At 40.6% G+C, this 23,969-nt stretch overlaps 1 protein-coding gene across 2 annotated transcripts; it reads left to right on the forward strand.

Annotated features, from left to right (window-relative positions):
• The first annotated feature begins 1,340 nt into the window (after positions 1–1,340).
• Positions 1,341–22,611, forward strand: tgfb2 (transforming growth factor, beta 2). 2 transcript variants are annotated; one of them, XM_053633066.1, is made up of 8 exons: positions 1,341–2,392; positions 2,614–3,054; positions 14,668–14,831; positions 17,422–17,554; positions 18,615–18,725; positions 19,046–19,184; positions 19,306–19,459; positions 21,438–22,611. In XM_053633066.1, exons 2-8 carry the CDS (start codon positions 2,709–2,711, stop codon positions 21,594–21,596), a joined length of 1,206 nt encoding a protein of 401 aa, XP_053489041.1. In that variant the 5' UTR covers positions 1,341–2,392; positions 2,614–2,708; the 3' UTR covers positions 21,597–22,611. The 2 variants fall into 2 exon arrangements, with proteins under 2 accessions (XP_053489041.1, XP_053489031.1); XM_053633056.1 differs by having other exon boundaries at positions 1,341–3,054.
• The last annotated feature ends 1,358 nt before the right edge of the window (positions 22,612–23,969 follow it).

Genomic DNA, 23,969 nt, shown 5'->3' on the forward strand with positions numbered 1-23,969 from the left:
ACAATTTCTAATATGGAAACACTCGCCAATACACTGCACACACACACACACACACACACACACACACACACACACACACACGCACAATTAAAGACTTCTATCTGTTCCACATCTGTCAGTACTGAGTACTGATTTAGTGACCACATCTGGTTCGCACAGGTGGCTGGCCTGCCAGAACACTTCTGACAGCCTGTCATCGCTGACCGATTGCTGTGTTTTTGGTTGGGAGGGGATACTTTGGCAAAAGATGAGAAAAAAATCAACGGAATTCCCTGAAAGTGTAAATCAGACAGGTGTTGTTGGTGTTGTGTGTATGAACGAGGGAAAGAGCAAAGGAATACATTACATTTCTTAAAAGTAGTGTCTCAGCACCACTACCTTTCATACCCAAAATATATCCAATACATTTATTCTTTGGCAGATGCTTAGACTTCCACATTCTTCTTAATACTACTCCTGCATTTCAGGTTCCTCCACTTCTCTTCAGTGGTGGCGTTTTACAATTGGTGTCCCAAAAATTTGTCATATATATATATATATATATATATATATATATATATATATATATATATATATATATATATATATATATATATATATATAAGATGTAAAGCCCCTTCTAGCAAGCTGAATAAAGGCTTCAAACTGTATACTTTGTCATACATACACAAGTATGAAGGTAAAAAAAAAAAATACACACACATGTATATATATATATATATATATATATATATATATATATATATATATATATATATGAAGGTCATATAAATACCTTGTATCATGTAGGAATAATAATTAGAAAAACCTGAAGTTGCTGTCTCTGTACTGATGAATGTAAACAGTGCTGCTGGAAAAACGAGAGCCATACTATTTCAAAATGGAAATGCATTGTATGGAAGTAGCCCACTGAGACAGAGGTGCTAAAGCCTTAGTCAATCACCCAACAGTGGCTCGCTGTCAATTTTCAGATCACTAATTCAATCCCTGAGAGATCACACCAAAGAAGCATGTAAACAAGGTTAATCTAAATCATCTTCTGTGATGTCTCCTAATGTTGTACAGTGGCAGTTGTTAAAGCTTTCATATAGCTTAAAGCATAATAATTAGAAAATCAACTGCACTGTAAAAAATGGGAATGTGATGGTTCAGTGGTAAAGACTGAGCTAGTACTTGGATGGTTGTGAATTCAAATAGCCTATTGCCAGAGAGCCACTGCTGGGCAATCAAGTGATCCCCTTAGTTCTTTACAAGTGAGAAATGATACAACGTAAGTCATCTGGGAGAAAAGTATCTGCCAGACAAATACGTAAATGAATGAATAATCTGCTGAAAAAAACCCCCAAACCAATAGAAACAATCACAAAAATTATAATGGTTTCTACCACAAATACCATAACAAACCATCAGCTAACCATTAAAACCATTACCATTATTGGCCCTTAATGGTATCCACTAGACATTACATGACACCAGTAGAAGGCAACAAATTACCAGTAGAAACCCACAGTGACTATTATAGTTTCCATTAAAACCAATACAATTCCCATTATAACTATTAACGCCAATACAATTCCCATTATAACCATTAAAACCAATTCAATTCCCATTATAACCATTAAAATCATTATAAATTCTATGAGGGTTTCTATTGTTTTTTTTTTTTTTCCAGCAGGGTAGTCTTGCATGTGAGAGGGAAAATATACAAAGACTGTGACTGGCGCATTGTAGTATAGGGAAATATAAATGAAGTGCGTTTGGTGAACTTCATCCAGCCGGCATTAGGACCTCGTGGATGTGGGTTTTCTCTCTTTTTGCACGATGTCGACACGCGCTGAAATATGGATAATAAGTGTCCGTGTACGCGTAGGTTGGAGTCTAGTCCGCTCAGTCTGAAGGCGATGACCACAAGCTCGGTGTGAAAGAGCACGAAAGCACGTGGTGAGGTGCGTCCCCTTTATAAAGCTGACTTTCCCTCCAGCCAGCCGCCAGGAGATGGTGCGCGCTGGCACGCGGCACTGGCGTTTTCCACAGGAGGGGATGGAGAAGCGCACTAACGCTCTTTCCGTCGCGCCGAAGGGAAAATAACTTCTTTGCCTCGTTCGTTCCGTTCGTTTGACGTGTTCGCGTTGTTGTGAAGTTTCCTCTCCGACGTTATAACGCGCGCGCTCGAATCACACGCGACTCGGCAGGCAGTGGAGATGCGCGGCGGCGCACGAGCGGACCGTGCCGAGTTTTAAAGCGCAGCGCGTGAGGCGCTTTCGCGGTGTTCACTGAAGGCTTTCTGGGCACTTGGATGCGCTGGAGGTGCGCTGACCCGCATATCATCACGCTGTTCGCTCCACGCAGAATTCCACTTCAGATGGCCGTGACTGCGACTCTTCGGCTTGAGGTGTGATCATATAGAAGATCTGCTCTCCGCTTCCAGGATTTTGTTGTTATTGTTGTTGTTTAAGCCATTTAACGACTTCTCAGTGCTGTCACGCCAAATGGATATCCAGCCACAAAAAAGATCAGTGACTAATCATCCTAGTATAGCCTAAACTTTTAATGTCAAACTTTTATCCGGCGATAGGCTACAAAATGCATTGATCGTCTCCTTTTCTTCACTAGGCTACGTGTGCTTCATTCAGCAAACACAAACCTTACTGTAGCACTAAAACTGCGTTTTGAAAACTGTGGAGGAACACCGCCATCCTCCCCCGAAAATGAACCTCTTCGTAGTGAGCATTCTCCTGAGCCTGGATCTGGTGGCCGTGGCGCTCGGCTTGTCCACGTGCAGCACCTTAGACATGGACCAGTTCATGAAGAAGCGCATCGAGGCGATCCGCGGCCAGATCCTAAGCAAGCTGAAGCTCAGCAAGCCGCCGGAGGAGTTCCCGGAGCCTGAAGACGTGTCCCGGGATATCATCGCCATCTACAACAGCACCCGCGACCTGCTGCAGGAGAAGGCCAACGAGCGCGCCGCCACCTGTGAGCGCCAGCGCAGCGAGGAGGAGTACTACGCCAAGGAGGTGCACAAAATCGACAAGCAGCCCTTCTACCCGGCCGAGAGTGAGTGATGCACCATGGCATACCTTCAGCTCAGTGTGTTCATATTCTGCAGTAAGAGTCACTCATTATTATGTGCGTGTGGATTGTTTATCGCGCACTCTGTATTAGCGATATAGGTTAATCACGTAATTTTCAGTCTAACTTATTCAGACACAAATGGTCACTACTGAATGATCCAGCAATTCAACCCAAAAATTCCCACTGCATGGCTTTATATCCTAGTAATGCCAGCTGTGCTTTTTAGTTTATTAACACATGCAGGTATGAATACAGTTTAGTTTGAGTGATTCCAACTTAATGCATGATGGGTGGAATGACTTCACAATCAATATGCACTACACATAGCATTTTAACCAGAAATAGTCTCAATTACACCATGGTCTTTTTGTGGCATCTGATCTGATTTGAACAATGCGGGCAGTAATCTTTGGCAAGAATGAAACTATATTAAGGGTAATCCCAAATGGCTTTTTACTCCCTGCATAGATGCCTTGCATATTCTGAGCACTTCTCAGCTGCAGTTAAAAAATGACTTCTTTAAACTGCTGTAAATGCTGGCAAGCACTCAAGGCTTCTGCTTTCTACAGTACAACAACATAGCTGAAATGAGCACATGCTCATGCATCCATGTACTGAGAGAGGGCACTTATAGCCTATGTGTTACTTTTAATCCCCAGCATGAAGCCAATTTCATGTGCTGGATTAGCTAAATCTTTTTACACGGGCCATTTCCACCACAATGTTTCAGTAAACAGGCCTACAAATTTCATCAGACCCCCCCCCCCCCCCCCCTTAATTTTCTGGAATAATACGCTACTGTGCACCTACACAGGCCTACTGTGCACGTTGGTGTTTGCAAAGTCATGACTGTGTAAGCAAAATAACAATATTCAATGGACGTATTGTGCCATTAATTCTGAAATGGATTTTCCCCTCACAGATCATATGGGAGCATATACGTAGCACAGAGGGGAAAATATAGTTACGAGATATTTTATATTCCCCAAGGTATAGTTTGCATTAAATATTATTCTTGGCCTGATCCGTTGTACAAATACCCTAATATGAATAGATCTGGCTTAGTGCCAACCTCAGTCTGGAAGGTATTTATGGGATATAAATAATACTGTGTCAACACACAGAGAAGAGAGGCAGGTTATTTTTAAAATTTGTCCGTTATTAAGCTTTACTTCTGCATCTGCTGAGTTAGGAGAGTTCACTGTAAGCTTGCCTAAATGCACAGGGTTATCAGCCTAATTTGGTTGGGCACCAGGAAGTCCGTACAGGCAGCACTGCAGGGCACAACAGTACTGGAAGGCGCACAAAAATGCAGAGCTCGGGAAGGGAGGGAGACCAAAAAAGAGAGGGCTAGCAAGGGTTGAGCTGTGCAGAGGGACAGAGCAGGCAAAACCCATGAAACACTCCTGGAGCGCAGTAGAGGTAGCGTGCATATATGCTGCACTGTGCCACATGCTCCATGGAAAATTCCAGCTGGAGACCCACTGTTGCTGGGGTGTGGAGTGTGCTAGTCACCAGAGAGGCTTTCCCTTTCCTACACCCCTCTCCCCCTTTACACGCTGTCCAGACTCTCTCAGGCCTTTCTGCCCCACACAATTCTCTCTACCCACTCAATACACCTCCTTTCTAATCTCTCTCTGTCTCACACACATACATTTTGTATATATATATATATATATATATATATATATATATATATATATATATATATATATATATATGTGTGTGTGTTATATAGTATATATATAATCTCCGCACACATGCGCACACACACACACACACACACACACACACACACACACACATATATATATATATATATATATATATATATATATATATATATATATATCGCAGATACTCTCTATTCAGTTTTTGTGTTAGAAATTATCTCAAACCTAATATTTCCAAATACAGCTATTTTTATGCTGAGTATTTTACTAGGCACACTCAGCAGGATCCTTTTCCCAGCATTCCGAATATTTGCCTTATTAGTAAGCACAGTGTGGCTATATCAGCAGTTCCAAATGTACTTGATGTCTCTTACAGGCTCCACGTTTTGATACATGGTTTATTCTGCCACATATTTTAGACACAAAGTGGCAAGGTCAGGTATCCGAATAGAAACAGTAGTGTCCCAAAGGAGCATCCATTAAGGCTAATGTAGCATTCACTTGCTCAGTTTTGTTTTCTGTGCACGTATGCTGAGCTATTAAATGTCCATGCATGCATAAACCTTACCATACTAATGTCCTGTCTGCGTGTTAGTGAATGCACATGTCCTGCAGCCAAGTATAGAACTTCCTTGTGGCAAAGTGCAGATGAACACAAGGCTTCTACTGTGTGCATACATGGAGCTAGGGCTCAGAAAAGTTGCAGTTGCAGTCATTTTTGGGGGTTGTGCATGTCCGTATGTGTGATTTGCTGTTGTGTGCACTGGTAAGTTGTTTGATGGGTGTTGCAGAAAGGATGTGATTTCTAATTGATTACACATACATGATAGACTTCTGGCCTGGAAATAAATGTGACCATTTAAGATTGTAATTTGTTTGACTAAAGAGGCAAAAGTGGGCTCTTGAATGCATTGCGAGCTGTCAGGGGTACCTCTAAGTGGGATGTCAAATATTTATAAAAAATATTGTACTTGAACCACTTAATAGGCACAAAGCACTCACATAGTTGTGGTTGTGCTAAGTGGTACCTAAATTATTCAAAACCCAAATTTGAGTGCTTGTTAAAAACATTTTAAGAGGTTTAAGGTCAGCATAATAAAAATGTAATCTTAAGGCTCCTATTGTAAGCTCAGGTAAACAGAAACCAAATGGAGTAATTAGATTTTATTTACTTTTATTTTGAATTACACTCCTTTTCTTTATGCAGTACTTTTCCATTAATAACCATGTCCTGCATAATACATGCATTTAGCTCTGTCTAACTCCCTGCAATTAAATGTGAGGTTAAGTGCGAATATAATGAAATAAAGCTCAGATGTCTTGTTAATACTGTAAAGACTATATAACTGTGTTGGAGTGTATAATGACCGGTTAGGAACTTTAAAGATTAATTACTTGACGTGAACAACCTTATTAGGCGCTGTTAATCATATGTTTACAATAACTACTAGAGCACATTATAAGTCAGTGTAATAGATAATTTAAGCAACCACATATTTCAGTAATGACAACGTGTTTATTGTACTTGTCGTATATAATTGGAATTTCTATAGTGGTCTGTACAGTGTTTACATTTATTGTATGTGTATAAATACAACTTGGTCATGTAGGTCATATAGATTTACTGTGAGGTCAATGTATCTTGCTTCATTTGTATGCATGTTGAATGTATGAATCTATGACGATCGTTAGTGTCACAAGTAACATGTCTGACCGATCTAAAACAGCACACCTCCTTTAACATCACCATTTGTATGGCCAAGTCTAAATGCAACCAAACTAACCTATCTCCAGTGCACTGTCACTAAAGACATTCCTGATTACATTTACATTTATGGCATTTTGGCAGACACCCTTAACCAGAGAGACTTACATTCATCTCATTTATACAGTTGAGCAGTTGAGGGTTAAAGGCCTTGCTCAAGGCCCAGCAATGGCAGCTTGGCAGTGTTGGGATTTGAACTCAAGGCCTTCCTATCAGTAGTCCAACGTTTATGGCCTGGTTTATAATTCGACGTCTGTATATTTGTGAACATGTGAGGGCAGCATTATGGGCATCCACATAGGTGACTGCTTTCGTACTTCTGGTCATTACATGAACGTGAACACTAGGGGGATGGAAAAAAAACAAAATGGGAGTCTTGAGTTTCACTGTGGAAAGAATGGAGAAAAGAAGCAGATCTATAATACTTACCTCCAGGGTCTAAATCACAAATACTGTACTAAAGTTGACCTTCTTGGGAACGGTTTAGGATTTTTCAGATTTTCTGCATAGGAATACGTTAACAAAGGTGAGTATGCATATTTCATATTAACAGAAATATAGGAAATATATAATAAGCCCCTACTGCATGCCATCTCACCATTTTTACTAACAAACTTTTAGTAAACGTTTGCCACCTACCCAAAATGTTTAGCTCGCTCAACTAACCTCAAGTGAAACACTATTTTAGTTATATATATATATATATAATGTAAATACATATGCACATGCATTTCATGTCCGCATTTTCTCACTGGTGATCAGCAATTTGAGCACATTATGCAGTTTTTAAAGAATTGCACTATATGGCCAATAGTTTGTGGACACCTGACCATCACAGCTATGTGGGCCTTCCTCAAACTGTTGCCACAAACTTGGACACATAGAATGACTTTCTATGTTGAAGCATTACAATTTCCCTTCAAAACCCGGGGTTCAAACCTGTTCCAGCATACATACAGCATACAAGACATGGTTTGCCAAGATTGGAGTGGAAGAACTCGAGTGGCCACACAGAGCCCTGACTCCAACCCCACTGAACACCTTTGGGATGAACTGGAATGCTGAGTGCACCCCAGGCCTCCTCACCCAACATTGGTGCCTGACCTCACTAATGGTCTTGTGGCTGAATGAGCACATCTCCACAGTCACGCTCCAAAATCTAGTAGAAAGCCTTCCCAGAAGAGTTGAGGTTCTTATAACAGCAAAAGGGAACTAAACCTGGAATGGTTTATGGGTGTGTAATGGTCAGGTGTCTACAAACCTTTGGTCATATAGTGAATATAGGCAATATTGCTCTTGAATAAAACTTGAGTAAAAGTACACAATCAAACCAACCTGCCTCAGCCAATCCCTACTGATTGAATGTACAGTGTAGATTTGCAAAACGCAGCACATTTACCCTAAAATCCCTTCTATGCATCACAACACAAATAAGCTTAATAAACCAGCCATTAGGGCATCACAGGGTGCTGTTAGAGTCGACCTTTCTGTGCTCCTACACTAAAAAGGCAATGTTCCTACAGCTAGAACACACTGCTCTCCCTGCCCATGAGCACTGAGAGAAACATTTGTCTGTCTAAATTTTCCTGGTTTTCCTGAGCTGGGCATTAAACTTTAATTACCACTTAGCACTTAGTGGAAGAATTAGTCATGTTGGAAAACTTAAGTGCCTTCTTACTCTCATATGCCAAAATGGACATGAGTTTTGACAAATCTTTGTATACAAAGTGCGAATAACTGTATTTAACGGCTGACATGTTTATTAACCCATCAGTCTGTTGTCATTGCACCTTTTATCAATAGCCAGACCAGCTGTTAATATTTTTTATGAATATACATTGGAATGTTCATTTCTTGTTTTATATGTGTTCAGTGATGACTGTGTATACATGCTAGCATTAGAAGAAGAAAAAGCAGCTCGAAAGAGGCTGAGGGAGGGAGCGAGAGAGGTTGAAGTGTGTCAGTGTTTGTGCAGCTTAGCGAGAAGCCTGGTGCGTGTGCATGACAGATTATGTTTAGTGACTCCAAGAGAACACTCGAGCCCCTCTTCCCTCCTGCACTGTAAATAAACACTGTGGTGTGGAGGGGCTCTCCCAAAATCAACCCAGCACACAGAGAGATGCCGAAGCCTCCACATCCCTGCACAAGACTGTGTAAGGGGAAGCCTTCTCTGCTGTGCAACCCATCTGTGTGATATCAGCGGAAACAAATAGAGTTTGATCTCCAGCAACCCGAAAGGAGCGAACATGCATGTGATAACACTTTATTAACACAGGCCTGGAGAGCATAATCGAGGAGATGTGTAGCCAGCAACTGCATTCAATCTGTGGCTTTGTGCTTCGTGAGCTGCTGCACTTCTTTTGGGAGTAATACATTGCACATTGAAATCCGTGACTCGGATTTGATCTTCAGCCTCTTTTCTGTAGCTCTGTTTTGATTGTATGGGCGTGGGTGTGTTTGTGTATTGCAAGGTTGATGTGACGTCAGTATTGAAATGAAATGTGCCAAATCTGGATCAATTTCAAGGACCAGTTTAGCCCAATACAGGATTTTCTTTTACTAGTTGCATTACTAGATTGAGAACGTCTCGTTTCTTGCGTTCCAAATCAAATAGGAAATGTTTCTTTCACTCAATGTAGGTAAGAAATTAGTCCACGGGCATACTGTGCATGGTGGAGTTGTTGTGAAAAGGGGGCTCAGTAAACTTACGCAAGATCTGGATGCACTGCCGCTTTTCCAGCGGCCAAACTCGATTGCGTAACTTGGGAGAGAGTAACGAGTGAACGGGGGGGTGGGGGGGTGGGGGGCACGCAAAAGAATAACAACTTTTCCTCCAACACTTTCATACTGTTTACAGCAAGAGCACAGGTCCTGCGTAATATGATATTCTAACACAAGTAAATCCTAGTGTGGGAAAGAGATCTGGAGCCCATCTATCTCTCATGGGTCTGTAGGAGTGAGGGATGCACTGGGCCCGGGAAGGCGTTTGGAGTATTGCCGAAGATTAATTAAGTCAAACTTTGAGGAGGCGGTGTGTGCAAGAGAATATTCCAACTGTCACCCCATTATTGTTTATCTGTATTGTAATTTCACAGTTCTGCAAATGGCAGTAGAGCACGCAGGAAGTGACACTGTACAAACCCTGTTTTTCCAGCAATGTTTCTTCACAAATGATCCGTGAGACCATGGCAACCATGGAGCAATTCTGAAATTTGATAAAGGAGTCAGCTTTGTCTATCTGGGCTGGTTTTAGAAGGGTCATTGGGAACACTCTTCTTTGCAGTTGCTTGTTTTCTGGTTGCCATACAACAGTTGAAGGGAAGCTTGTACAGAGTGCCAGCAGGACAACAGTCCCTTCCACATCAGCTATGTCTTAGCTCCTTTCCCCATCGTTATTGTGTGTGTGTGTGTGTGTGTGTGTGTGTGTGTTCATTGGGCTGTTGCTGGGAAGGAACCGTGTTCAGACTGACAGGAGTTTATGCACGGGTCTTCAAAGCTTTGGGTATTTTTAGTTCCCAGGGATTATGCACAGAGTTGTTTTCAATTTGCTATTGGCAGGTGAGTGGCTGGGTGGAGGCATCCGCATGAAATGGCATAGGCAGGAGCACTCTTCTGTCTCAAATTCCTTCTCTCTGTCTGTCTGTCTGTCTCTCTCTCTCTCCCCACCTTTCTCCAGTTCCTTCCTTGCTCTAACCATTGCTTCTCCTACTCCCACTCCTCCACTGTTTCCCTGCTCTTTTTGCTAAGACTGGATTCGGTTCCAGTTCTCTAGGCCTTGACGCAGCCAGTAGTGTTCTTAGACTCTGCAGTCTTGCCACGTAACAAAAGGAAGGATAGTCTGACCTCAGAGTGCTGCTCTACCTCTCTGTCTGTTCTCTCTTTATATGATCAGTGCTTTCATCTTGCCTTTTTCTCTCCGTGAGAAGGAGAGAACAGTGTGTTCTTCTGCAGAGGAAGAAGGGGAATCCGACAGCATTTCTTACAGAAGTGAGAAATGCTCAAAAGTAGGTCAGATACTTTCCCCTCTACTCACCCTGAAACGTTTTAGCCCTGCCATACCAATATTTGTTCTGAGTTTTCAATTTCAAGTGGTAAAAAAAACCCCGAATAATGTCTTTCAATTTGAACAAACTGATATTCTACTCATAATTCAAAGCTTGTTTTAGCTATGAACATTTAATAAAATTGGAATGAAACTCAATTTCCATTTTGTGGGGAATGTGCTTTTAAAAATAAAATGTATACCTCATTGCTTTTAAAATTGCAAGAGCAAAAACAGTTAGTTTGCTTTTGTTTGTATGGTTATGGTTAGGGCCAGACTCTGTACATTTGTAGAGTCTGTGTATATGTTTATATTAGGGTCTATATGTGTGTAACTTTATCTTTATCTCTCCTCCCCATTAAACAACCATAAAACTGTGTATTTCACTGTGACTTATATAAAAAGAGTTTGATTGCCTGCTCAGCAACAACAGTTATATATGCACACTGTATACTGGAGAGAATCCATTGCACAGGAAACAAATCTGGGGTCAGCAAACGAGTAAAGGACATTGGGAACGAATTCCTGGCACAGGTCTCCTGATCAGCGAGAAGACACTCTGGCGCAGATTGGGAGCTTGGCTCCAGTGTGCTGGAACAAATGTCTACTTAATGTAATACCCCCAAGATGCAAATCCTGCTTAGCATAAACAGATCTCAGAGCTTCTATAGTATGCATATTATGTGCAGGGAAGAAAACGTTACGTCCTCTGTTTGCGTGTGAATGTGCGTTTCTGTGAGGGTGAATGAGGTGAGGCTTATGTGTGTTGGGTGGTGCAGAGATGTGTTGGCTTAGAGCCGGTTGAGCGCAGGCCGAGCAGTGGTGGCTGATTATCAACAGACCAAGAGAGGATCATCTACTGCTACAGCACAGGCCTTCAGGCCAAGCAGGAAGAGGAGGGGACGGCATCTGCACGAGTGTTCTCCATCAGGAAGGAAGCTCTTGCTTGATGGTTTTAAGAGTTCACGTTTCCTCCTGTTCAGCACTAGTACTGCTCACTCAGGAAGCCATTCAGGATCTATTAACCAAATGTTTGTAATGGCCCGAGATGGAGAGGCTTATGAAGGAGAGCATGAAGACAAGCCATGTGCAAAAGCTGATATTCAGTGTTTTGGCAACTGTAAGAAATTTGTATGATTGTGAATGTATTAATGTTATAAATGACTTATATAAAATGTATATATATTTAAATTAATTCATCGTCAGTAACTGCTTTATTCTGGTCAGGGGCGCAGTAGGTCTTGAAGCCTAAGGCGGGAACACTGGGCGTGAGGTGGAAAACCCTGCATGGGATGCCAGTACTCTGCAGGGCATCATGCACACACACATTCACACGCTCATTCACACCTAAGGGAAATTTAACATAGCCAGGGAGGAAACACAAGAACCTGGAGGAATCCCAGACAGACACAGAGAGAGAACAGTAATCTGGGGACCTTGGAGCTATGAGACACCACCATGCTGCCCTAATTATAATGCACACACACACACACACACACACATATATATATATATATATATATATATATATATATATATATATATATATATATATATAATATGTGTGTGTGTGTGTGTATATACAGTACTGTGCAAAAGATTTAGGCACCCTATTTTTTTAGTACAAACTTTGTACTAAAACTTATTTTATGACTTCTACATAATCAAGTCAGTACATTTAGATTCCCAAACATTAATTTTCCATCACAAAATTAAATGTTACAGAAAAATGTTTGTATGTAATTAAAGAAAGCAGCACATTACGTAAGAGACATATTTGCTCTACAGCATTTCTTTACATGTGCCTAAACCTTTTGTACAATACTCTATATGTATATTTTATATATATATATATATATATATATATATATATATATATATATATATATATATATATATATATATATATATATATATATATATATATAAAACACTTTATAGTTGTTTGGAGACCAATATGAAGTAATTTAGCAGGTGGATTCAGGTGTGGCTCCTGCTTGGTTGGAATGAAAACCTGCGGCCATACCAGCCCCTTGTGGATTGAAGATTGAAGAGCCCTGATTTGGTGTATTAACCTTGTAGACTAAAGGATAAATTCTTTAAACCTCGGCGAGTGCTAATTGATGAGAACTTACTCCTGAAAGATAGCTAAAATCTCTTTCTGAGGCAGGGCAAGGGAGCATTCAGACCACAGTGGCGCCAGTTGTGGTGGATCACGTTCATGTCACATTCATATAAATCAGCGGTAAAGTGGTTACTCTCCTCTTTGCCTCTCAACCTCAGAAAATTGGTGGTTTGCTTACTGAGTCAGCCCAAATTCCCTAGCGAATCAGAGTGTGACCGGAAAAACATGGCATATTGGGATTAGAGGTCTCATTATTTCTTATTATGCCTGCATATGTGATGCAATTGATGTGTAAACACACAATAGTGTGTTCATCACAGCAGTGTGCATAGTTCTCAGCTCAAAGTCTCCAGCGCAAAGCTGAACACAGCAGAGTCATTCATAGAGTCAGGATGCTTTGGAGAAGTTTATATAAACTCTGCTCCTTAAGATGGCCTACTGCAGGTTTGAAGTGTACTTTTTTTCTTCTTTTTCTGTTGATGGATGGGAAAGAAGCTAGCAAGAGCTTCGTTAGTCTTGGCCCATATGTCCTCCTGGTCATACAGTGAAAAGTTAGTATTGGCTGGCTGTCAGCAGGATCATCCGAGAGAGAGAGAGAGAGAGCAAGAGAGAGAGAGAGAGAGAGAGAGAAAAAAGGGCTTTCAAAATCCTGAGTTTGGGAAACAGTTTGATATTTTGATTAAACGCCAATTGTACTCCATTATATTGTCTCCACTAGACATTTTTCTGCCACACATCTATCACAAAATAGGCCAAAACTCATACTTTTCTATGTAGTTCCAACACCATACACAGTGAACTACATCTGACGTTGCAAATCCATGGACAAAGCAGCCTCAGTCTACTTCAGCCCCCCCTACATACACGCACACTCAAACACACACTTCATTCCCATGAAGTAGAAGTTAGTAAATGGGTTTTTCCCTGAAAATCGTGATTGAACTCACTGTCATGCTGACTCGAGAAGCAGCTGCTAAGCATTTTTTTTACTCTCTGGTTGGACATCCTGCTTGTGTAGGCTCTTTAAACAAACCGCCGCAGTTCCTTAATCCCTGGCTTCTGCACACCCTAACAGCCATCAATTTGGGGCTTCAGGCTGTGTCCGATACCACTGAGCAGGCTGTAGTACAGCCCGCGTAACTACATACATGATCTCTGCCTGTCTGTCCATGCTAAGCACACACAGATTACACATGGTTAGGGGCTAATTATGGTAGGGATAGAGTTATGTAAAGATTTAGGCTGTGGTTGTGGCAAACTTCTGTGTATATAGATGGCTACCACGCAGCCTGCTGGTAAACTGCACTGCAGTGTGTTTCGCATTTTTACCCATTTGCAAAAAGATGTTCATATTACACAGTTTGACAGTTCACTTTACTGTTGCTACATGGTGTACAAGTCCCAGTCAAAACACACAGCTGTCACACATGGTTTAGAGTATTATGCAAGTGTTGTTGTACTGCTGGGCTCATACAGGCACTATATCCCCAGCTGTCTCTGATCTATTTACTAAAACCTCAATTTTTTAAGGATTTTTTTTATAGTACCCTGGATCATGACAAATACATTCGCCTTTATACTAAAAGAAAGAAAAAAAACATTGGCCTATCCTATCGCTAATGTGTTTTGTCAAAATGTCTGTGTAATATCAGGTCTGGTTTTTACTTTCTGATGTACACTTAAATGTTAATTAGGTACATTGTTTGAGTCAGGCATTCAAACATCAATTTGTCCTCCAAGTAACCCGTGGCTGAATAACTGATGAGGTGTGTACTACAGGTGCAATCCAGAGATCTTCTAGAACAGTCTGAGTCGTCCAACATATGGCTCTTCTATCAAGCCTGTTCATTTGGCAGAAGCCTCTAATCGCTAGTGAAAAAGCCCCGCCAAGAACATACAAAAACAGTGCAGATGGTGTTAAAGATCTCTACCTTGCACAAGCATGACTGGTCTTTGTCAATAAGAGTGTCCTCTCCTCTCTATCTTACAGATGTCATCTCTCCGACCTATTACAATCCCTACTTCAGACGGCTCAGGTTTGATGTGAGCTCCATGGAGAAGAACGCATCCAACCTGGTGAAGGCTGAGCTGAGGATTTTCAGGCTGCAGAACCCAAAGGCCCGTGTATCTGAGCAGCGCATTGAGCTTTATCAGGTGAGCCACATGCATAATACAGTTCATTTTGAGTGTCTAGTAAGCAAGACTTGCAGTATAATCTTGAAGACGTATATGTCTGTACATTACTATGTTTGTCAATACAAAGTACTAATGTTCACCATTCCAGCAACTTAAACTGAACTGAATCAATTCGAAATGTTATAGAATCAATGAAATTCCACAAGTATGTGGCAAAATATACTTGTGAATGTAACACAAGCCAGGTCACCTTGACTTATCATTACTAGACTCCCATCTACATTAGTTTACATTTGTGGCATTTTGGCAGACACCCTTATCCAGAGTGTCTTACATTCATCTCATTTATAAAACTGAGCAGTTGAAGGTTAAGGGCCTTACTCAAGGGCCAAGCAGTGGCAACTTGGCAGTGCTGGGATTTAAACTCATGACCTTGCCATCAGAAGTTCAATATCTTAACCACTGAGCTACCACTGCCCAGTTCACAATTTACCCCCAGTGTTATTGAATTATCTATGTAGAGTGTGCTAGACTATCCGAGACATATGTGTCTGTTAAGTACATCAATTATCTGTATCTATATCTGTATTCAGATTTAAACCTGAATTTTGGAATGGTTAGCACACATTTTCTAACAAATTTAGTTGGTTCTATTTCCTAAAATATAAACTAAGCAGTAGCCTAATTTAACCTACATGACCCTGACCAGACAATTAAGTATAACTAAGGATAAATGAATAAATGCTATAAATGTGTTAATGAACATGCACTTAATTTGTCTAGCATGCTTCATATCCACTGACCATGACCACTTGCTTGCAGTGCATGGAAGTATATGCATATGCATGTAATTCTAGCTCATGCAGTTTTTTTTGTTGCACCCTATGGGATCCCAGTCTCAATACACACCTCTAGTCTCAACCAGGTGCCATGTGAACATTTCTGGAAGATGTGCCTATTGGTGTCTGTATTTGTATCTGTTTAGGACACATTAACTGTTCATTCTGCACAATGTATTCATATTTGGTTTCATCCCTTCTGCACAGTCATAAACCCAGCATTCGCAATGGGCCAATGCTTAACACTTAAGTGGTAGTGGTAGCTCATTGATTAAGACTCTGAGCTAATGATCTGGATGTAGGCAAGGTTGTAAGTTTTTTTGTTTTGTTTTTTTACTGAGGTTGAGCCCTTGAAAAGGCTCTTAATCCATTTATTGTTCTAATATAAGCTTGAGTTGTAGCCTGTCACAAATAAGTCATTAATGGTCTTGCAGCTATCAAAAACCACAGTAATTAAATCACACACACACACACACACACACACACACACACACACACACACATACCTTCATGTTGCACATTCGTCATGCTACTCTTCCTTTTTCTTTCAATCCATCCATGTTCATCCATCTAAAAAGAGTACAGTGTACTGATCCAAGAAACAGCTCTCATTCACACCAAAAGCAGCAAGTGTAGAATATTTTCCTTTAAATTGTGGAGGGTGATTGAAAATGCCAATTTTCTGTCTCTGGCTCCCACTTGCACTTCTCTGGAACCCTCAACACGATGGTGTTTATGCCTAAAGGCAGCCATGACAGGTGCAGTAAACACTAGCTAAGCTGGGATTCACTCTAACCCTAACACACAGATTATGATGATGTATGTGGTATAGAAGGCACAAAGGGAGGACATTTTTCAGCCATGAAATCCCTTCATGATACAAAGTAACCCACAGGCTACTTATAGGACATATTTTATAGGACATGTTTTAGCCTGTCTTACTCTGGGGGGATTAAAAAAAAAAAAGAAGGCAAAATAGGAGTTTATGGTTTCTTTCAGAATAAACCAGACACATCTTCCATCTTATTGTCTGTAAAAAGGAATTTCATTACATCATGACTCGGGTACATTTTTTAAAATTCCTTCCTTCTTCACTTTCTACAGTTTTTCACAACGTCTCGCCAATGAATTTTACTGTATCACTATCTCCTGTGGTGAAACCAAACTACAGGTCCCAAAGCACAGAAATTCTATGAGTTTATCAGTACAAGGCCCTAATTCCTCCTTCAGATGCCTGTAGTGTAGCTGTGGGTCTCTAGTGTACACTCTCTGCTGCTTAGACCCAGCATGAGCCCCATGTCTAACATTTTGCCACGGAGGCGAGGCAGGCCGGGTTTCTCAGTGTTGCAGACCAAGCAATGTTTTACACATTAAGGAGTGCATGGTCCAACGTAAACACACAGCCATGAAGGACAGAGCAATAACAGCGTGGTCCGGCCAGCATCTGTTTCCGCCAGCACAGCTCCTCCGAGCCTTTTTCCCAGACCTGGCTAATCGATCAGGGAGCCTCCGACGGGAAGGGGCGGAGTGAAGAAGGAGTAGGTGGAGAAGGTGGTGGGATGTAGATGGGGGCAGGGGGCCTTCTCCAGACCTGTGCAGCTGAACTGTTTATAACTTTGGCTTTAACCAACAGGCACAGAGCCAATCTGTATTTTGCGCTCACTGGGATGCTGCAGGAACGAGAAAGGAAAGAAAATTTGGGAAAAGTTGTAAAGGGTTTGAGAGCTGTTAGTTGTGAGTGCTGAACTGTTTTCTGTTTCTCTTTGTAGATCCTGGGCCATAAGGACCCCACATCGCCCACACAGCGCTATATCGACAGCAAAGTGGTGCGCACTCGTACAGAGGGCGAGTGGCTGTCCTTTGACGTAACTGAAGCGGTCAGCGAATGGCTACTGCACAGAGGTAAAGGGAAAAAGGGAGCAATTATACTTGCATATCCTTAACAAATACATCGATTTATTGCCCTTCAATATGCTGGCTAGCTTTTCTTACTATTTAGTAGTCCCATTTCATCAATTGTGGTTGTGAGGGAGAACTGTGGTTATGGTTGAGAACAGAATAGCACATCAGTAACTTTTAAGTCAGCAAAATATATAATTAAAACATTTTTATATTGTATGTACGTTCAATTGCATTGTATAGTACATTGATAATATTACATTGATTTTACAGTATATAGATTATGGCCACTTTTCCTAGATGGGAGAATATATGGATAATAGTGGCCTGTAAAAGCTTATATTTTACATATATTATAGTGTATAAATGCAATAATAATATAAGATATTATATACTGTATGTAAAAAATACATTATAGGTAGGCTATTGCATAGAGCACTGCATAGGCTTGTGTATATTTGTAAGTTAATCATACTTATTTGACAGTGAAAACAATAAATGGTATTTACAAGATTTAAAAAAACATTTAACACAAAACAGAAGGAGAACAGAAAGTGGGCACACATTATGAGATAAAATAGAAGAGGTTTAAACAAAAAAACATATATATGCATTTAAAATACACTGTAAAGATTTGTATAACAGTTAATATTTCAGTTTGCTGAAGTATACAGTAATATATTTATGTTATGTTATGTGAGACGTTTTGCAAAGTATTTTTCTCCAACATTCACCAAACATTCTGCAGAATTAAACAAAAAAAAAAAAACACCACCACAGACATCTGTTTGAAAATGAAATCTCAAGCAGTATCATGTGTATTGTCAGAGTGAGAGAGCAGTGAGTGGACTGAGTGTTAGTCAGCATTGTTGGCAGGGCTGTGATGAATGCAGGAGTTGGATCTGTTTGCATGGAGGGACTGGTGCCTTTAGCTGTACCTCCACATGGCAGAGAGTAGGAGTGAGTTATCTTAGTCACCCAAACCCTATGCCAGCGCTAGGATGAGCTCATCGATCTCCAGTAGGTTAGCTGGGCCTGATTTCTTCCCCATTCCCTCCCCCAGACAGAAACAATGGATTCAAGATCAGCCTGCACTGTCCTTGCTGTACATTTGTGCCATCAAATAATTACATCATCCCAAACAAGAGTGAGGAGCTGGAGGCCCGCTTTGCAGGTGGGTTGCTGTGTGGGAAAGTGTGCATGTGTGAGAGGAGAGGAAATTGAGAAAGTGTGTCATGTCCTTCTGTAGTACAACAAGGGTTTAAAAAAAAAAAAAAAACTTTTCTCTTTAATCAGTCAGAACAGAGTTGTCCAACTCTGAAATAATACATCTGCAGATGCTCTACATATTTGTTTCTATCTCACAGTAGGACACCTAATCTTCTAAATCCACCTAGCAGATTAAAATGCTTGCAGTAAATTCCATGATCACTGAATTAAAAATGTTCTCACTTCCTGGCTTTGCTAATCAGTTTTGGGGATGCTGCTTGACAGGGATTGATGATAACTTCGGCCGCCGTCATAGTGGCCTGTCTCCACACTTGCTGCTCATGTTGCTCCCGTCCTACCGCCTGGAGTCCCAGCACAAGAGCCACAGACAGAAACGAGCCCTGGATGCTGCTTTCTGCTCCAGGTCAGAATCCTTAGAGTCTCCATTTAGATCTAGGATAAAAAGAGTGCTTAGGAAAACGCAGTGCTAGGCCAGTTGCCATTATGCATCTGGGCTATCAAAAATCTGCTCTTGCATTTTGCAGGAACGTTCAGGACAACTGCTGTCTGCGCTCGCTGTACATTGACTTCAAGAAGGACCTGGGATGGAGGTGGATCCATGAGCCAAAAGGTTACAATGCCAACTTCTGTGCTGGAGCATGTCCTTACCTCTGGAGTGCAGACACCCAACACACTAAGGTAAGAATATCTAGTACAGTATAGTGTACTCAATACAGGCCAGAAGCATAGGAGCTTAAATTTTTTGAAAATGGTTTCAAGGAAATTTGCCATCCACAACCGCAGCACAACGTTTTCTAGTCAAGGTGTATTATGGAAAATGCTCTGGCCCTGACAGTCGCATAATATGGCTTCTCCTGTGAGATTCACTTGAGCACCCAGCAAGAAAGGACATTAAGATGCCCTGGAGTGCTATAACAGAGCATACCTGCAAAAACTTATGTAGTGTTTATGTAGTGTTTATCTTTACATGTACACTTATTTTAATTGCTTCCAAAATTTTGGTCTGTAGCGTATCCTTGAAATCCCAATTGTCACTGTGGATCATATTTCTGAGAGGTCTATTATTATTACACAATTCATGCAGACTTAATATCTCGTACACGTTGGTTTAAATCATAATTGTAGCATTGTAGATAACTTAAGTAGAATCCCTTAAATATTAGGAATGATTGAGCAAATATGATTGCATTATAGCATTAATGTCATAATGTGGCCATTCACAAAAACAGATCAGATATTCATATATTCCCCTTGCTACTCCATAACTAAGAACCTTGGCCATCAATTACTAATGGTGCGTACGCACAAATATGTGTGTGAAAGGCATGTAGGAATTTTTCAGCGCATAATTTATCAAAAGATAAGTTTGCTTACATTTGTATATTTGCCACTGGAACGTGTGAGCTCAGGAGTAATTTACATATGGGGTTTATTTAATCATTGGTCTGGACTGCTAATAAACAATGAAAGCCTTTACTTCTTTTTGAATGAAATGTAATTAATGCTCAATGCAATATATTTGTGGTTATGCACAAATCCCATAAATGGTTAAAAGAGTGGACATGAAGGACGTTGCATGTCCTGCCATTTGGATAGAGCATATACACAATGCACATGCACAAATAGGACTTCCACGTCAGTCACTGGAACTATTGGCTGCACTCAATTTGCAATTAAAGTGTCATCAGAACATTAAATATGTTTATTGTAAGGGTTTCCATTCCTGCTGATTTGAAACACATGTGTTAATGTAATATAGTTCATTTATAACATTTAAAATGATTTTAAAAAATTATTAAACAGTACAGCACAAACTCTTCAGTTTGCTTATCAAAATGTGATCCATGCGTCAGGTTTCTTTTGTTTGTATGTTGCTCTATGCACTAACAAAAATGTTTTCTTGCCATGTATGGTTACTTGTGGGCATGCCAGTATTTAAATAAGCAAACAACTGGAATTTATTAAGCATTCAACTTGCGGTAATAGTGTTGCATTCAACTTGACTCAAAAGAGGGAAGTCAGAATTATGTCATTTTTGAGCATTCAAGCTACAAAGTGGGGAAAAAAGGCACTTCCATGTTCGTCTTCTGTTAGCAACAAGCTAGACAGAAAGTTGTGATGAATGATGTATATTTACCTCCTCAGAACAGAGAACAGCATGTCAGTTAGTGATGTAGCTTTAACAAACAAATTTGTTTGTTAATTGTATATTGATTGTTCTAAAGGACATACTTGTATATACAGTATGCAGTAACTCATTTAAAGGCACTATGTTGGCGCTACATTGTTTTATTCCCATGCTGTGAGCCGCCATGTTTATTTGACATCACTTGCTGAACTCAGGGTTGAGGAGACTGTCTCCAGTTCCGGAGTAAGATTTCAGATTTGATGGGGGGTTTTCTTTGTTTTTTCAGTCAGACGATGGAAATTACGACTTACAACCTCTGGTCAAATGCAGGATTACACATGGGCCTATGACCTGATATTTGATGCATCCTGATTTATATACAATGCATACAAAATGTAATAAAATAAAAGTTTACGTACGAAACAATTTACAGCTTTTCCTCTGTTTCTAAATGAATCACATATAAACACAACAGAAATGGAGTCTGTAAGATGGATCGATAATGGAATTTGTTGTGTTCTCTCTCAGGTTCTTGGTCTATATAACACCATTAATCCAGAAGCATCAGCCTCTCCGTGCTGCGTGTCCCAAGACCTGGAACCTCTTACCATCCTTTACTTCATTGGAAAGACCCCCAAAATTGAGCAGCTTTCCAATATGATTGTAAAGTCCTGCAAATGCAGCTAGGAACTGGCTAAAGCTGCACACACACACATACACAAACACACACACACACACACACACACACACACTCATACACTATAAATTTTAATACAGTCACGAACTGTCTCATTCACACAGGTATAGAAATTGCTGTGCAGGCCAGGAACAGAAATGTACATTTCCTACAACCAGCGTATGTATTTGTACAAAGTGAGCACACAAAGGCGCACACGCAGAGTTTGCACTTAAGTGTGCGCATACGTGTTTGTGTGTGTATGTGTGCTGGGGAAAAAAATGGCCCTTTTAGTACATCTCATCTCACACACTCATCACACCAGGACGTGAGTATGGCAAACACTGGAAGTACATGATTAAGTGTCTACATGTGAAGTAGTAGAAAAGAGAATCCCTCATTTCAGCAAGCAGTTATAGCAAACTCTGTCTCGTTCTTTATCTTTCTTTACCTATGCGTCCCTCCAAACTGTAGTAGCATTTGTTTTTCGTTATTTTTTAAAGCTGGTTTTGATTCTTGGAAATTGTTGAAGACCTCACTTATTTAATGTCAGCGGGGCCCGTTAGTGACTTTCCTGGCTAAGACATGACAAGAGGAACGGGGAAGGGAACGGTGAAGAGGTTTTTGTGATACGGGGAAAGACACCAAGGGACTGAAAATAGTTTTGCTAAATTCCATTGCAGCTGAACAAGACGTGAACCGACATGTGACCGACTGTGAGTTTGGAAAGCAGCAGGTGTGAAGTCTGCCTCATGATATGCCCAGAGTTTATAAATATGCAATAAAATGATTCTTTTTGAACTCGGAAAGTATGCAAAGTGTAATGTCGGAGACGCTGTGAATCATGCAGTCAAACCAAAACGTTGGCTCTCGGTTTATCATTTGTAATGCTGAGTGATCATGAGTACACACTACAGAACACATTATATACTACAGAACATCTGTCATGGTTCCAAAAAAGAAAAACTTTCATGCACATGCACTCCAACAGAATCATGCTAAAAGGCAGGGTTTTTTTTTTTTTTTTTTTACAAGAAATATAAATTTGTTCACTTTAGGGACTTACTGTATAATGAAGGAACGTAAGAGTTCCTATAAAGCCAATCGTGCTGATCAGGTTCAGCCATGTCAACATTCTATGAAGTAATGAGATGAGATGTAATTAGAGTGGGACAGAGAGCAGGGTTATGGTAGGTGACAGTGTATTGTGGAAGGCTTGGAAAGGAGATCGTGTCAGAAAAGTCAGAGGAAGGACAGGACAACAGCAGAGGGATTTTGCCAAGTGATTAGAGGCATGTAGAGCAGATGTCTGACAATGTCTCTGTGGCTAGCTATAGTAACGAGAGTCAGTAAAAGCCTGGCACTTCCAGCTTATCGAGTTTCAACATGTGGCATGAATGGGGCCAGGCCAACCTTACAAGTGTACTTGAGTTGCCATTGATGGATATGTGCCATTGAGAAACTTTGTATTGCACTCAAATCAGAGAGCAAAGCCCCTCCTTTGCTTATTTTTCCCCTTCCAATGAACCGAGATCCTTTGATACAAAGAATTGCACTGACTGTATTTTATTATTACCTTTTCTTTTTTTTATTTGTAACATTTGTTGTTTGTTGGATTTTTACTTGTAGTACATGTCCCCCCTTCCCCTCCTCTCACCCTCAACATACCGCAAGTGTTAATGACGTGACTCTAGTAAAGAAATTTGGCCAGGCAAAATGGAAACAGCTCCGATCAGTGTAGAATGATCTCTTCCAACATTGTATAATATGTAGGTGACAGTATACAGTGACACCCTACCCCCAGCCCCCTCATAGTGCTAGTGGATGTCCTTAAGATACAGGAAGTGGAAGGAAGCACAACCATTGTCACATTAGAACAGGGGTTTCTTTATTCCGTCCTCAAACACCCCCTGCCAAACCACATTTGTTGTTCTTTTCCAATTTCTGATCATATTAAGCCATGCAAGAGAGAACCGTGTGACTCTGACTTTCTGGTTCTGATATGATCTGGAACAGAGTGTGGACTGGCCGAGGGTCCTCGAGGACCATATCAGTGACCTCTGCGTTAGAGCTGTATATTGTTATTGTTGTTTATGATGATGTTGATGTTGTTGACCCACTATGATGTATTGTAACACATTATTGTTGTGGTGCTCTAGTGGTAAATAAATTATTTAAGTAACAAGGGAAAAGAAGTGTGTCCACCTGTCTGTTCTTGTGATCCTTTTGTGTTACCTTTTGCCTGAAGATAATTAATATATATTTTTTATTCTTGCACACCATGCATCATCTGTTTATCTGTATTTTCCCTGTTAAACAGATACAGTATTCCCAGTGCTTGCTCTTCCCAATACTCACTTCTGATTTGTACCTAAGAACTACAG

This window comes from Ictalurus furcatus, chromosome 1 (assembly GCF_023375685.1).
Source record: "Ictalurus furcatus strain D&B chromosome 1, Billie_1.0, whole genome shotgun sequence".
NCBI lineage: Eukaryota > Metazoa > Chordata > Actinopteri > Siluriformes > Ictaluridae > Ictalurus > Ictalurus furcatus.